The sequence below is a fragment of the Crocodylus siamensis genome, chromosome 1 (assembly GCF_052110815.1).
Source record: "Crocodylus siamensis isolate JL-2025a chromosome 1, ASM5211081v1, whole genome shotgun sequence".
Taxonomy (NCBI): domain Eukaryota; kingdom Metazoa; phylum Chordata; order Crocodylia; family Crocodylidae; genus Crocodylus; species Crocodylus siamensis.
Window position 1 is genome coordinate 399136826 of NC_143395.1, and position 15740 is coordinate 399152565.

Sequence of the window (15740 nt, forward strand, 5' to 3'; positions counted from 1 at the left end):
AATGGCAATAGACTGGGAAGTATATAGAGCTCTAGGACTGCAGTGTAGGGTCAGCCTAGTTTTTAGGGGATAGTTGGGAGGCTGAGGTCCATTGTGAAGGATCAGCAATTTAAGTATACAAGTAAATAAATCAATTATCTCTAGGTACAAGGGCTCCGTGGTGCATCAGCAACTTCACAACAATAACTTCCATGCAGGCTTTTATCATGTGGTAGATGTACCTAAACTATGATATTTTAGCTATCTTTCACTGAGGGCTAAGAGGCTGTGGGTTGGCTTTCATCTACCATGGGGTAAGAATAGGCACACATCTCTTCAGCTGATAGTAATTGGCTTAGTAATTCATATATCTCTGCCTAGATCTGACCATCAGAATTCCCAAACATACAATCACCCCTCAGCAAGTTTTCCAAACCACTTGTACTGAATCGTTCAGTTAAGAAAGATTCCCGAGCCACATCACTCATGTTCCACAATCAGCAAATTCTTCCCTCATCACCTTATTTCTCCATCTCCCCACATATTTGCAAATATAGAGTGTTTTTGCAGTGCATCTCGAAGGTTAAGAATTTAAGATTTTGGACTGTGAAGGAAAGGGCATTGCATGCCATCAGCACACTCTGTCCTGGTAGAGGGGTCTCCAGATGGAGTACTTCGACTCATTTGTAACTACAGTACCAGCAGGATGAAGCTGCCTGTCCAGTAACCTAGGCAGTAGCTTAACTAGAGGTGAGCAGGTATGGTACCAGCCCCAGCTGCCAATTTAGAGGGTACACCAGATTGGTGGCCCCCAGGAAGTCTGTGCCATGGCAGTAGAATGGGAAGTATTCTCTCTGGTGGTCAGCACTTCCACCCTGGTCAGGGTGCCAAATTCCTAGCTCCACTCATGGCTTTGAAGGTCAAAGTGTCCTCCTTGTATTCCACCCAGGAGTCCACGCACACAGTGCAGCACATTTACCACTAGTATTTTGCGCATCCTGTAAAAATGCCCCTTAATAGATGGTCTTACATATTCTGGGCTGATGGCAGATTTTGAATGGTCCCGTGGTTCTGCCCCATCAAAGCACTGATATGGTGGTCTAATTTTGGGAGGAGAAAGACAGAAGATAGGATATAGAAACTATGACATAAAGGTTAGATGATCTGCCCAAGGTCACACAGGAAGTCTGTGGCAAAGCTCAGGCCTTCTCCTTCCTGAACTATGTATTATCCACAAGACTGTCTTTGCCCCACATTTCAAGAAAGGCATGGACAATTTGGAAAGAGTCCAGCTCAAGGCAACAAAAACAATTAGGGGCCTTGGGAGGCAAGAAAGAACTAGGGCAGCTTAGCCCTAGTGGAGGGCGGGGGGAAGCGGGGGATTGATAACAGTCTTCAGATACATGAAGAGTGACTTTTATGAAGAAAATGGAGATGAGCTTTTCTTTGTGGCTGTAAGGGACAGGACTAGGAGCAGCAACTTCAAGCTGTGACAGGGAAAATTTAGGCCGGAGATTAGGAGGAACTTTCTAATTTAACGTGGTCAATGATCAACTACCTAGAGAATTTGTGGAATCTCCATCCTTGGAAACTTTCAAAAGCAAATCAGACAGATGATTGGCTTGCACGGTTTAGTGAGGGTTGATCTTTGCTTGAGTAGGGGGCTGGACTAGATGGCCTTGTGAGTTCCCTTCCAGCCCTGCTTTCCTATCACCTAGTCCAACTCTCTGGCAGAAACATTCCTGCATAAACTATCTCAGACAAATATATGGAAGTTAAGTGAAGATTTCATAGATTTCATAGACATTAGGGCTGGAAGGAACCTTGGAAGATCATTGAGTCCAGCCCCCTGCCCCAGGGGCAGGAAGTCAGCTGGAGTCATAGGATCCCAGCAAAATAAGCATCCAATTTGCTCTTGAAGGTGTTCAGTGTAGGTGCTTGAACCACCTCCGATGGCAGGCTGTTTCAGACCTTGGGGGCTCGGACAGTAAAGAAATTCTTCCTTATGTCCAGCCTGAAATGGTCTCGCAGTAGTTTATGACCGTTTGACCTCGCCTTGGGGCGCTCTGATGAACAAACGTTCTCCAGATCCTGGTGGTCACCCCTGGTAAACTTACAGGTGGCCATCAGATCACCCCTGAGCCTGCCCTTTTGCAGGCTAAAGAGCCCCATGGCTCTCAGCCCGTCGTCGTAAGGTCTGTTTTCCTGACCTCTGATCATTCACGTGGCTTTTCTCTAGACTCTCTCAAGCTTCTCCACATCCTTTTTGAATTGTGGAGCCCAAAACTGGATGCAGTACTCCAGCTGCGGCCTCACCAAGGCCGAGTACAAGGGGAGAATGACGTCCTGGGATTTGCTCGAGAAGCATCTATGGATGCAAGCCAGCGTTTTGGTCGCTTTACTAGCTGCAGCATCGCATTGCAGGCTCACGTTCATCTTGTGGTCAGTGATGACCCCCAAGTCTCTTTCTTCTGTAGTGCTAGCCAGCATAGCACTGCTGAGCCTATAAGGATGCTGCAGGTTTTTCTTCCCAAGATGGAGAACCTTGCATTTCTCGGTGTTAAACACCATCAGGTTCTCGTCCGCCCATTTGCTGAGCCTGTCCAGGTCACCCTGGATCACCTTTCTTTCACCTGGCGTGGATGCTTTGCCAGGTTTGGTGTCATCAGCGAACTTGGCCAGTCCACTCCTGACTCCAATGTCCACATCATTAATGAAGATGTTGAACAATATGGGTCCAGGGTCAGAGCCTTGAGGGACCCCACTGGTCACAGGACACCATAATGAGTGACTGCCATCAATTACAACCCTCTGGGTCTGACAACAGAGCCAGTTTCCCAGCCAGCGGATCATGGTGGACCCAAGGCCACAGTTGGCTAGTTTCGCCAAGAGGTGATCATGGGATACCAGATCGAAGGCTTTTTTGAAATCAAGATATATGACATCAATCTCATCTCCTTTGTCCAGGTGATATGTCACCTGGTCGTAGAAGGAAATGAGATTGGTCAAGCAATACCTACCTGCAACAAACCCGTGCTGGCTATCCCTCAGGATGTTGGCGTCAGTCAGTCCATTAAAGATGGCCTCGTTAATAAACTTTTTTAAGATCTTCCCCAGGATAGAAGTCAGGCTAATGGGCCTATATTTAGCCAGATCCACTTTCGTCCCTTTCTTGAAGATAGGCACCACTTTGGCCTTCTTCCAGTCTTCGGGCACTACACCAGAACGCCAGGAGTTTTTAAAGATCTGTGCCAGGGGCTGATTAAACAAGGACAGAGATTCTCCATCTTAAATTGTAGTCTGTTTCAGTCCTTAACCACCATCATAGAAAGTTCTTCCTGATATCCAGGGATCCTGGTTTTCTCTCATAAAAAATTGCAATTTTTCTGATAAAACATCCAAAATCCATGATTAAAATGAAGCAGTGCTTTACATATAGGTATCAATTTCAGACCATTTTTTTCCAGTTTGTCAAGGTCATTTTGAATCCCGATCCTGTCTTCCAAAATGTCTGCTATTCCTGCCAGCTCGTCATCCACAGATTTATTAAAGCAAGTGCTCAATTCTGTCCTTCAAGTCATTAAAGATATATACTAAGACAGACCCAAAGCAAGCATCCCCTGGGGAAACAATGTAAGAAGGCAGAATAGTTTTGTAAGAAGAATGAAGAGTGAAATCCTTTCTACTGAAAAGGTTGTTAATTTTTTTTAATATTATTCTTGAAGTTAAAATATTACAATATGATTTTTGTAGCCATATTCAAGTATTGCTCAAATCTGGTACTTAGTAACTTCATCATTCAGAGTGGTGACATTGTAAATTATCTCTTGTTGACTTTATGCAGAAAGGGCAAGCTTCGAGGCTTGATTCTCTACTCTCATATCCCTTGGGTGGTCATTTACATGTGCAAAAGGAGTATTAAATTCTACTGGGGAAATTTGGTAACTTTTTTTAACATATGTATTATATTGGTGTATGTAAGATACAGAGCACTGGAAAATCTAGGCTTCCTCTACTCCCGTGCAAGAAGCCAAATGTAAGAGCTGTACTGGTGTTATTGATAATGACTGTTCCATACGTAACTGATCGCCCTAACCAGGAGGCTGACACCGATGATGAGGAGAGTCTGTACAGAAGACAGACTGGTTAGAAAAGGTGGTATTAGGTGCCAAAGGCTTTTACAGTGCCAGTGAACTAATGTATAACTAAAAGTATGATCCTGTGAAGCCTTATTCCAGTCATGTCTACAAACACAGTTGCACTGAATTAAATATGATATAAACCATGTCTAAATTGGTATAAGTGTGGCCACATAGGGTGCACTGTTGTAACTAAATTAGTGCGAGTTTGTGTGTAGAAAAGGCGTTCAGAGGAGGAAAACTGGACCTAAGTGAGGGATTTTTTTCAGGTTTGGTCGTTAGATTATTTTATTTCTGGGACAGAGACTCTGCTTATTATTTGCAAAGCATTATGTGAACAAATGGCACTATGCTAATATCTTAAATAGGACATTACCTCAGTGTATATTAATTCCCAGAACTAAGTTATTTTGAAACTAAAGTGGGTGGCAATTAAACTGGGTACAGCACATTTATTAAATTGAATTGTTTATTGATTAAGTTAGCATGTTAGTATTCTAACTTATTGTCTTAGATAATTTTATTACTGGGTCTCTCTCCAAAACTTTGGATGGAACTAATTATTCTATCCATAGGATTAAATGGTTGACATTGCACTTTTAGTTTTGTAGTAAAAGCATTGGATCGGTATTGATATAGAAAAAACTGGCTGTGTTGAATATCAGCCCAATGGGGCCAATAATTTGGCTGATAAATGCCCATGCTGCGTGCAGCCACAGTGCAGTATTCAGGCAGCAAGGTGCACAGCTAGCACCATGGAAAACTGCCTCCATCTGATAAGTCTGGCATGGTAGAAGGGGGAAGAGGGGAGGTTAGGGGCATGGGGTGGGGGGAAGATCAGCGCCTCTTGTGGTGAAGGAGGGGGCAGGGGCAGGTGCTGCCCAGCTGGGGTGGGACAGGGCACAGGACAGACCTGTGGCTTGTTTGTGGTGTGGCTCCTGCTGCTGCTTGGACCCCAGGAGGGCAGGGGGAGGGGCATGTATCTCCCAGATCTGTGTGGGATGGGACAAGAAAGGCTGCAGTCAGGGCTGCATTGGGGCTTTTCTCAGCAGGGGCTGGGCTCAGAGCAGGTGCTGGGAAGATACTGCATCCACCCCAAATTTTGCAGCTGCTGCCAGCCACTCGGTGCAGCCTTGACTCAATGCCCTGCCTCCACCCATGCACTAGGAAGAGCTGAGGCTGTGTCAGGCGACTGGCAGTGGTGTTGGGAATGGAGTGGCGGTGAAATTTAGGGTGCATATAGCATCTTCCTGGAGCCGCCGACACCCGCTTCAAGCTCACCCCTGCCAAGAAGAGCCCTGGCTCCACTGCACAGGTCCCCCGCTCTCCCAGGGTGTGCTCAGTGGCAGGAGTCACTCCCTGCCCCAACAGGCAGTGCCTGCCCCTGCCCCCTTCGTCACTGTGGGGGGCATTGATTTGTACCCCCCAAGGCCCCTTCCCTCCTCGCTCCCCTTCCACTGCACTGGACTTACCAGCTGGAGGCAGCTGTATCAGTATCGGCCAATATGCCTTCTTAAATATCAGCTATTGGTATCAGTCCCAAAAATCTCTATCGGTGTACCTCTAGCAGTCAGATAGCAAGAACATTTTGAGATGACTAATGAGTCTACAGGCATTTTGAAAAAACTTGATTTAAACTTTTCTAGCATGTCATGTTGTCACTGTTGGTAATGAAACCCATGCTGGACTTTGTTCCCTGGCCCTGGAAGCTGATCCATGCGGGCTCTTGGCAACACTTACGGGTTGGGGAACTCCCCTCTTGCCAGCACGGAGACGGAAAAGGATCTTGGAGTCGTCATTGACTCCACGATGAACACGGGCCGGCAGTGTGGGGAGGCAGTCAAGAAGGCCAATCGTACCCTGTCATGCATCCACAGATGCATCTCGAGCAGGTCCAGGGAGGTGATCCTCCCCCTCTATGCGGCACTGGTCAGGCCGCAGCTGGAGTACTGCGTCCAGTTCTGGGCGCCACACTTCAAGAGGGACGTGGACGATATGGAAAGAGTTCAGAGGAGGGCCACTCGTATGATCAAGGGTCAGCAGGGCAGGCCTTATGAGGAGAGGCTACGGGACCTGAACCTGTTTAGCCTCCACAAGAGAAGGTTAAGGGGGGACCTTGTGGCCTGCTACAAACTGGTCAGGGGGGATCAGCAGGTATTGGGGGAGTCCCTGTTCCCCCGTGCGCTGCCAGGAGTGACCAGGAATAACGGTCACAAGCTGGCGGAGGGTAAGTTTAGATTAGATATTAGGAGGCGCTACTTCACAGTCAGGGCGGCTAGGGCCTGGAACCGGCTTCCAGGGGAAGTGGTGCAGGCTCCTAGCCTGGGGATTTTTAAAAGGAAGTTAGATGAGCACCTTGCTGGGGTCGTCTGACCCCGGTGCTCTTTCCTGCCAAGGCAGGGGGTCGGACTAGATGATCTACCTAGGTCCCTTCCGACTCTAGCTACTATGAAACTATGAAACTATATGGAACCCCACTCTGGACTTGAGTGTGGCCCATGTTTGGAAAAACAGGATCATTCCACTTCATTACAATTCATCAAATAGCACTATATGTCAGTACAGATGTATAATGATGTAATGGAGTAGCTTATTGTAATGCATGTTTAATCCTCGTGAATGTTATACTGACCCCCAAAGGGGAAGTGTTATGCTTGATGGAAGATCCTTTGTTCTGCATTATTTGTATCCCTCTTCCTCTTTTCGAGTAAACTTGTAGTTGGACTTGGAGTGGTTTTGCATTTATGATAATGTTTGGGTTTTAAATATTCATAATACACACCTATATCTGCCATAGGAAGATTTGCAATGGAAGTTTTTCATTTTCTGACTTGAACTTCTTGTGAGTGTGAATAGTGCATTTCTCACATGCTGGATGTATATGTTTGTCTCTGCAGCGCTTCCACCTCCCATTCGGACCAGTCAGTACACACAAAATCTGCTTCTGTCATATCATCTGATTCAGTCTCCACCTCCACAGACAACTTTTCTCCAGATCTCAAGGTATGTATGTCTCTTGTTTTTCAATTATGACTGAAAAGAGGGGGAAAGATGATTTTCCAGAAGCTATAGCTAGTGCAAAATGCAGCAGCCTGTCTTCTAGCAGGGTTGGTTTGCCAGGAATCCATTACTCCAGTACTCCAGAGTCTACGCTGGCTTTCAGTAATTTTCCAAGTGTAATTCAAGGTGCTGATTTTGACCTGAAGTGCCATAAATGATCTGAGTGATTTGATATTGATAATGTAGGACTAGGTTTTCAAAGACAGGCTACCTCTCAGGGATTGTGGCAGATTTTTCAAAATACTGTGACTTCTCTTTAGGTGCCTAAATAAGAGAAGACTTAGCAACCAGCAGTTCCCGCTTATACACATCGCCCTTTATTTTGGTGCCAAAATGGGAGCTGATCTCTCTTGGAAACCTAGTCCTAACCATGAGGCCTGAACTCTTGAAAAATCTGATTGTTTTGTCTTTCTTAAAAAAAGATTACATTTCAGTGTTTCCTAAAAATACTAGCTTACACTTTGCTTATGCCCTTGCCATAAATAATGCTTAAATAAAAAATGTTAGTGTGGAAGGCCTAAAATCAAACAGGTAAATCCATAATTAGAAATCTCATTACGCTGTTCTGCAATGCTGAAAGTCACCTACAGGCTGCTCTTATTACTGTAAATGCGATATGCAGGTGCTCAGCATTTTTTGAAAATCGCACCATTTAATTAGGTGCTTAAAATTCAGGTGCTAGTGTTTTAAAAATGTTGGCTGTGGTATGTTCTAACAACACCTTTTCAGCATTTCTTTCAAATGGTTACACTTTTGTTTAAACCGGGAGGGGCGGGGGGTGCATGGAAGAGCCTGGAAAGGCTTTCATAGCGTGACCACATATGCTTTCACTGTTTTAGCGCTAAAATTTACACTTTATGACAATAGTTCCTAGGGCCTCAAATTGGGATTAGGGTCTATTGTACTAGGTACTCTGTGAACCTATATTAAGTTGTAGTGAGAAGAGCTAAGCCAAAACATTAAACAAAACCCCATGAGTCAACCCCCAAATAAAGTGATTTTTTTTTTTATATATATATTATTTTTAAGCCATTTTCATTTTATTAGCTTTTCTGTCTTTAGGGTCCTGTTTCAAGGTTTCTGAAATCATGAATTCTAAGACACTTTTTTTTAATGGAAGCTGATATTCTCACATGATCAAAGAACTCCAGAAATACCAAAATAAATATCACATACTCACCATAAAATAGCAAAAGTCTGCAACACAGACATTTATAAATCCTTTTTCTAATTTATGCTGTGGATTGCTTTAATTTTCTATTTGGCAAGTGTAACTTTTTTTTCCTAAGGACTGGTATCTTTTTTAGTTTATAGTTTACAGAAAGTCTAACTCTGGTGTTCTAAGAAAGTTTCCATTTGAAGGTATTTTACAGTGAGTATTTGAAAGTTAAACATAAATATATGTTTAACTGAATAATTTGTACCTCTTAAGTACCTTCATAATGAATTAATCATCATAATATGCTTGTGTGAACAAGTATACAACTTCCTTCTAAAATAGGGATGTTGAATGATTTACTCAAAAGTACAGGGGAAATAATTTTCAGATGTCCTGATTCCTGGTTTCATGGCAAAGACCAGTGATTCTCAACCAAGGTGTTGCAAGATCCTTTTAAGGGTGCCCTGGGGTGCTAGCACTATTAGATGTGAAAACATGATTTACAGTACAAACCTAAAGCTTCCAAGTAGCATTCCATAGTATTACAAGAATGTTGTCCTGTTGTGGTCTTTCTGAGCTTTTTGCAACAGAAGAATTGCTTTAATATTATTTCTGTAGTCAAAAAAGACCGAAAACTAAGCGCTGGTATTTTCTGAGGGGTGTCCTGAATCTAAAAAGGGTGAGACCCCACTAACTTAAACCTTACCTAATTGTAAATGCTGAATGATGTAAATATAAACTTTATTTATTAGCATTAGGTCTTTCTTTGAATTGAGAGCATTCAGTTCCCATTTAAATTGAATGGTGGATGCATTTGTTCCTAGGCTAAGAGCATGGCGATATTTGTAGAAAGAAAGAAGAATGACAGAAGCAGTGATGGGGAAAAAGAATCGTGGACACTTTTTCTTCAGTTGAAAGAATCCTTTTGATCAATTGATTTCCTCCACACTCCCTCTTCCCCTCCCCCCCCACCTAAAGATGTAGTAAAAACCTCTTGATACCTTGGAGAATATCTTCTGGCATTTGAAGATCAAGCAGTAAATTAGTAAAATGGTGCAATTCTCTGATTCAGTCCCTCTAGAGTGTCCACTGTCTTCATTACCCATTAATAGAATTGAATGCTGAAGGTGAGCTGTGCCTTGTAAGATCAGGGTTCCTAGTGGTATGGCTGTAATGAAGTCGGCATCATAAAACGAGGAAATGATCAGTAATCATCAAAACAGCCAGTTTTGTTTCAATTAATACCACATTCAGTTCACTATGTTGGGATGGCCCTAGAGAGCACATTTTCCTAATATTTCCTTGTCAAAACATCTATTCTTATGGAAGGAATTCTGCATCTGTATCTAAGTCTTAGAATGTAAAATTTTATTTATGTGTTGGTATCTTTTCATCTCCTGGATCTTGCTAACTGACCTTTTGTTTTCTAGCTGTTCTTCTTAGAAATACTTACCAGAACTGGTGTGGTTTCATCGTATGTCAGTACCCTCAACAGCTGTGCTGGCATGTATTTCCTCACAAGATTCATAAATCACTACTTGTTTGGTTCTTAGTCTTTTACCACTAAAAGAAAATAGAGCTTCCTCCTGGCTCAGTCCATTAAAAAAGTGCAGTATGGCAAAGGGGTTAAATTTGCTTTCTGAATAGGTTTGGAACCAATAAGCCTGAGCATACTTTAAAAGAACTCAGCTTCATTCTCAATTTTATTTTTTGTTTTTGTTTTGTGTAAATTAGCACCTTCTACAATGGCTAGAATTAAATACACTTTTTGGCTCTTCAAAAAGTAGATTTTAAAGGTAACTTCTGTGCCTTACTACTTTACACTTGTTCAGCTATACTTCCTTTTGGTTCATTTTCTTCTAAATAATCCCAATTCCTCGAGATAATCGTGGAACTAACAAGCAGGTTTTGCCATCATGCTTTTTTCTATCCCTGTCCCTGCAGATGACTGTTTTTTCTGCTTATCTCTGAGAATGCTTTGGACCATATATCCATGGTCAACTTACCATGCTCTATGGGGGTATCATAAAGCATGCTGCATTGCTCTGGTTAGAATTAATAGCTATATCTGTGCAACAGACTAATTAGTCTAGTCATTTAGCTCACCCAGAATGTCTCACAGACATGCCTGCACTGTTTCTGATTCAGATAGCAGCCCCCCTTCCTCCCCCCCCCCCCCGTGGCACAGTGTGCATGAGGATGCCATTACAGACGGTTGATAACCTTCCCGTGTAGACATGGCCTTTTAGAACTCTTGGAGGACTGGTAAGGTTCCAGAAGACTGGGAAAATGTAAGCATATGCCCCTCTATAGAGAAAAAGGGTGGGAAAGAGCATCTAGGGAATTAGAGCTGTCTCCCTAGCTTCAGCTTCCATAAAAATTTGATTATTTGTCCCAGAATCTATTTATGAGCACTTAGATGACAACAAGGTCATCTTCTATGATTCTGTGAAGGTGATAAATAACCACCAACATGGATTTGTCTACAACAAACTATGTCCATTTCCTTTTCTGATGGGGTAATGCTATTGTGGATAGGGGAGGAAGAGTACATTTTATGTACCTGACCTTAGTAAGGCTTCTGACACGATCTCAAATGACATTTTCATAAATAAGGGAAGGAAAAATGGTCCAAATGAAATGGTTGCTGATTCAGTTTGGAAGAGATTCAGCCCAATTCGGCGGCCAAATTTCCAAATCAAATCAGGAGACCCATTAATCTAGCCAAATTGAATCAGAAGCCTCCAAATTGATTTGGAGAGATTTGATGATTTGGCCATAGACACAGCTTTATATGTTTGTTTTTTTCCTACATACCTTGAGGTACCAGGTGTGGCTTGTGAATGCTGAGATGGTGGAGTGGATGACTCCATGGAAATAGAGCTTTATGTCTAAGTAGGAAATATTAAAAGTTTAGGAATGCAAAAGAGCAGTGGGGTCAGCTGCTTCTTGTTGTCCTTCTCTAGTCCCACCAACAAGAACAGATGGGGACTTGACTTGTTTGTTTTCTTTGTCTATTATCTAGAAGGGAGTGTTCTGTTGCTATGAAGGTGGCATCCTGATTGCCAGTGGTTAGAGATGGTTTAACACCTAAAACAGGAGGTCTACTTCCCCTCACAACAAAAGTTATCATCAGCGTGAGTGAGCTCTGTATGTTCTTGTGAGAGTCACTTTTGAATTATTTTAGAAGCTGAGTCAGGGGCTTGCAAATTCCTTACCAAAAAGTACAGAACACTGGTTTGTTTATATTATCAGAGCTCCCATAGTTTGTGACCTATGTTGTAATTTGATAAAACAGTGTTCTGTACTTTTTCACAGGTTTTTATTAAGAGGATTAAGCAAACATAACACTAAGCTAATTTTCTACAATTTCATGAAGCTAATTAAGGATGGAATGATACACTGATCAAACTGAGGCCATAATTAAAATTAAATCCCTAAGGTTAAATTATTCAATCACCAAATAAATGCAGTAGGAAATCAAAACAAGTTATGAAGTTGACACTAGGGCTAATTACAGACAGTCAAAATGCCTGAGGCTGGATTGATTTAGTCTTTGCAGCTTAGTCTAAATTGAGAAGCAGTTAGACAGACATTTGCTTTTGATGCAGGAAATGCAGCCACATACCTGCAGTTGCTCAGGCAAGAAGCCAGGGGACACTAGAGCACAGCTCTCTGGCACGTAGCCAGCATGGACTCTGTGTTCATTTCCTCTTCCTGCTGCCCCTGAGGTCTCTGTGATTTGCAGTCCAGAATTACAGCAGCAGGACTCTGCAGGGTTGCTCATCACTTCGTCTTCCTGCTTTCAGGTGCTTGTCGGATTTGTAGTCCACAGTTGCAGCCACTAGTAAGTTTTAGCAAGGCAGCGCAGCTCCGTACTTGGGGAAAGGGAAGTTTAACCCCACTCCCTGGCCCCAGCCCCCAGCCAGGGTTTGCCTGGGGGGAGGGCAGTTCCTGCCTCTCTTCCCTCTCTACTCCCAACCCTTCTCTGCTGGAGCAGATAGCACAACCTAGCCCAGGGCTGTAAAGCATGCTGGGATTCTGGGGGGGCTGCAATTTAACATGAACCAGGAGGGGGTCTGGGACAGAAGTTTCATAAACTGGCTCAAATCAGTTAAGTCTGATACTACGTTCAATCAGATTTATCTTAAGCCAGTTTTAGCCATTTTGAAACTGATTTATGTACACTGAACTGTTGTGTTACAGTTAAACCAGTTTCTGATCACTTAAACCACTTTATGTGTAACTTCTGTCCCTGGCCTATAAGGGAAGACTTAACACAAGGCATTTATATACGTATCAGAATGTGGCGCTGGGTGCTTTTAGTTAGTGAGCCATGCTAATTAAAAGCCCCAGTGTGTCATGTGTATCTGCATCACCACATGTCCCTGCACTGAAAAAATGGTGGCAGACACTTTGAACTAAAACTCTTGGATGTGTTTTATTTCAAAGTGCACCGCTGTCATTTTGTCAGTGTGCAGACTTATGGTGACACTGATACACGTGACATGCAAGGCTGCTGGAGTGCTCAGTTTCCATGCTCCAGGAGACTTGATTAATCAAGTCTGCTCTGAAGTGCCAGATTCCCAGCATGTGTATAGGAGTCCACAAGGTAGTATCTTGGGTTTATTTAAAGACAAATTAGTTTTCTTTAAGACCACAGCTAGTTCTTTAGTCAGGATGGTGCATTACCCTGGCTGGTGAAGGAGAGACATCCCCTGGACTTCAGTGTGTATAGAACCTTCAGTGTGTATAGTCCAGTCTAGTCTTTGACTGTTACCAAGAGAAATAAGCCAATAAGGTAGTGAAATCCCTTTGTCTTAAGGTTTTTCTTTTTTGAGAAATTTCTTCTATGGCTCACATTGTGTTTCATTGTTATCTCTAACCTGTTAATTGAGGCTTAGCTGAGGTTGTTCCATATGCAGGTCTGTCATCAAACTGCAGATCAGATGGGCTAGTTACAATCAATGACAACTGCTTCCTTTTATTCCCCTGGATGGTCTGCCTAAGAAAGGGAGGGGCACATAGGTTTGGATTTTCCTGAGAGCAATGGAAGCTCATGGATGAGAGAACTACATCTTGTATGCGTGGTCTGTGTTTTTATAGTGATTCCTACTTGCTCTACGTCAAGAACCACCTTTGAGGCTGCAAGTCTAACCTGAGACATCCAAGTGCTTTGTAGAGTCAGTGCCATCTAATTTTCTCACAGATGGCAGTCATGCCCTTTTGCCATGGCAGAAAATTGCATCACCAAATGACTCTTCCATGCCAGGCCAGACCTGTCTTGATCTGGTATCTGGTACAATGTAAACTAGTACATCCTGTTCCATGGTTGGATTGTCAGTGACTAAAGTGGCGCTCCCACCTGGGCTAGCCTGGGTGAGGAGGGTGTGTGGTGGGCAACTAGTAGGACTAAAAACAAGACCTGTCAAAGGGCTGATGCGCTCCGTGTGAGCCAATGGCATCCGTATCTGGAGAGGACATGGATGCCACCAGTTCACTTTGCCCGAAGAATCAGCACTGATGCATAGCTTCTAATGTGTCCCAACAGTCACAGCAGCCTTGGGACTGACTTCCCTTGAAATGACTCTTGCATTTACTAATTCATCTTGGTCAACTGCAGATCATCTAATCTTCCAGAATTACAAAAGGCAGGTTAGCTGTGGATTCTGACAAAAACTGGTGAGGTTAAATTTATGGCTGAGATAATAAACTTGAACGTAGAGTCTGAAAACTAATCTTTTGTGAAAATAGCTAATGACATGTTTGACGTTCTCTTCATGGCAGTTGCTTCATGTTCCTCATGTTTCTTAAAATTTCTGGACTTGTAACAGACAAATAATTGGGGAACCTAATGAATTGATAACTTGTCACCTGAATGGCTTTTGACCTCCCAAACACAAGCTGTTTTTGCAGCTCATTATAATAAATTCTACACATGAACAAAGTTTTTTCCAGGCTTAACTCAAATCTGAGACCCTTTTTCACTCTTGTTATCCATATCTCTCATTGTTTGTTCTTGATTTCAGTAAATTCCGCATCTGTGAAGTTTATCCTAAATTGCATGGAAAATATTTTCCATTTACTGGCTTCAAAATTCTCACCTTTTAATTTAATTGAATAACTTCATGTTGTCTCTCTCTTTTTGTATGATGAAACAGGAAGAATACTGTATTTATTTGAGATCTGTTTTTCCCCTATTTAAAATGGAGGGAGGAAAAGCCCCTTGTGGATTTGAGCACAAGGTGGTGAGGGCACAAGTGGCTTCTGTAGCTCTGCTTCTGGTTATGACCCAGGGTCAGAGTTGCAGCTGTAGCCACAGACTGCCATCTCCACTTCCTGCCTGCTGCTGCCTCTGCTTGCCTTGCCCCTCCTCTACTACCCCTCCCCTGCCCACCCTCCACCCCCACCACTGTCTCTGCCCTGCCGCCTTCCCTTGACTGCCACCACTTACTAACCAGCTCTCGCTTTGGCTCCACTCCTCCACTCCTGGAGCTCTGCTTGAGCCAGGGGCATGGAGCATGTGGTTGTTCCAGCCTGGTCCAGTGGCAGCAGCTTCATCCTGGGCTCTGGCTCCAGGGCTGGGCTGTGGCTGCTGCTACCACAGCAACTGCTGTATGGCATGGCTGAGTTGGGGCTGGAGCACCCACGTGCTGGATGCCCCAGTTTAGAGAAATACCAGAGCCAGAGGGTAAGTGTCAGAGAGGGCAAGGCCAGGCATGGGGGGGAATAAGTGGCATGTGGGCAAGTGTCAGCAGGGCAGGCAGCAGAGCTGGCAAGGGTCACTTGCTTCCCCCACTGCCTCCCCCTACCACCTGCCTCCTGCTTTCTCCCTCTACTGCCTCCTCCATCACTGCCCATCTCCTTGTCATTATTGCTTTTTCCACTGCAGTGTTGGGGGAGGGGTGAACATAAGACAACCGTCCAATAATTAGATCCAATATGCAGAAAACTATAACAAATGTATACATTGTCTATGTATGAAATCTAATTATTGGTTAGTTGCCTTAAATTCTGTCATCTTGATTCAGGTAAAGACAGTTGATGTTCCCAGTATATCATCTCTAGGCTTTTCATTGCTTTATCATATTCCCAGTTATCCATCTCCTCTCTAATGTAACAATCTCCATCTCTTCAATTTGAGGGGTTTTTTAGGATGCTGATTATAGTGATAGAAGTTCTAATTTAGAAGCACTCCCTTACTTAGAAGACATAGAAGTTGGGAAATGGTCCCTCCATAGTCCCTGTTTGTGAGTTACAGAAAGACAAAGGGTCTGCAGAGGTTGCCTACTGCTCCACAGTTAGTCATTGCTTAATTATCTTTGTTCATGCCTATGTTAATGAACCTGGTGATCACTACACTGATCACTTTTGTTACTGACTTTGAACTTCCTTTACTTCAG

General features: G+C 43.4%; 1 protein-coding gene across 4 annotated transcripts in view; it reads left to right on the forward strand.

Annotated features, from left to right (window-relative positions):
- MTMR2 (myotubularin related protein 2) overlaps positions 1–15740 on the forward strand; it is an 87378-nt gene that overhangs the window by 27066 nt on the left and 44572 nt on the right. The window contains exon 2 of one of the 4 annotated variants that reach the window (XM_090030308.1): positions 7016–7121. In XM_090030308.1, the coding sequence (XP_089886434.1) occupies positions 7016–7121 (106 nt within the window). Of the gene's footprint in view, positions 1–7015; positions 7122–15740 lie in introns of those variants that run through there. The other 3 variants (XM_090030312.1, XM_090030325.1, XM_090030317.1) reach the window with 3 other exon arrangements.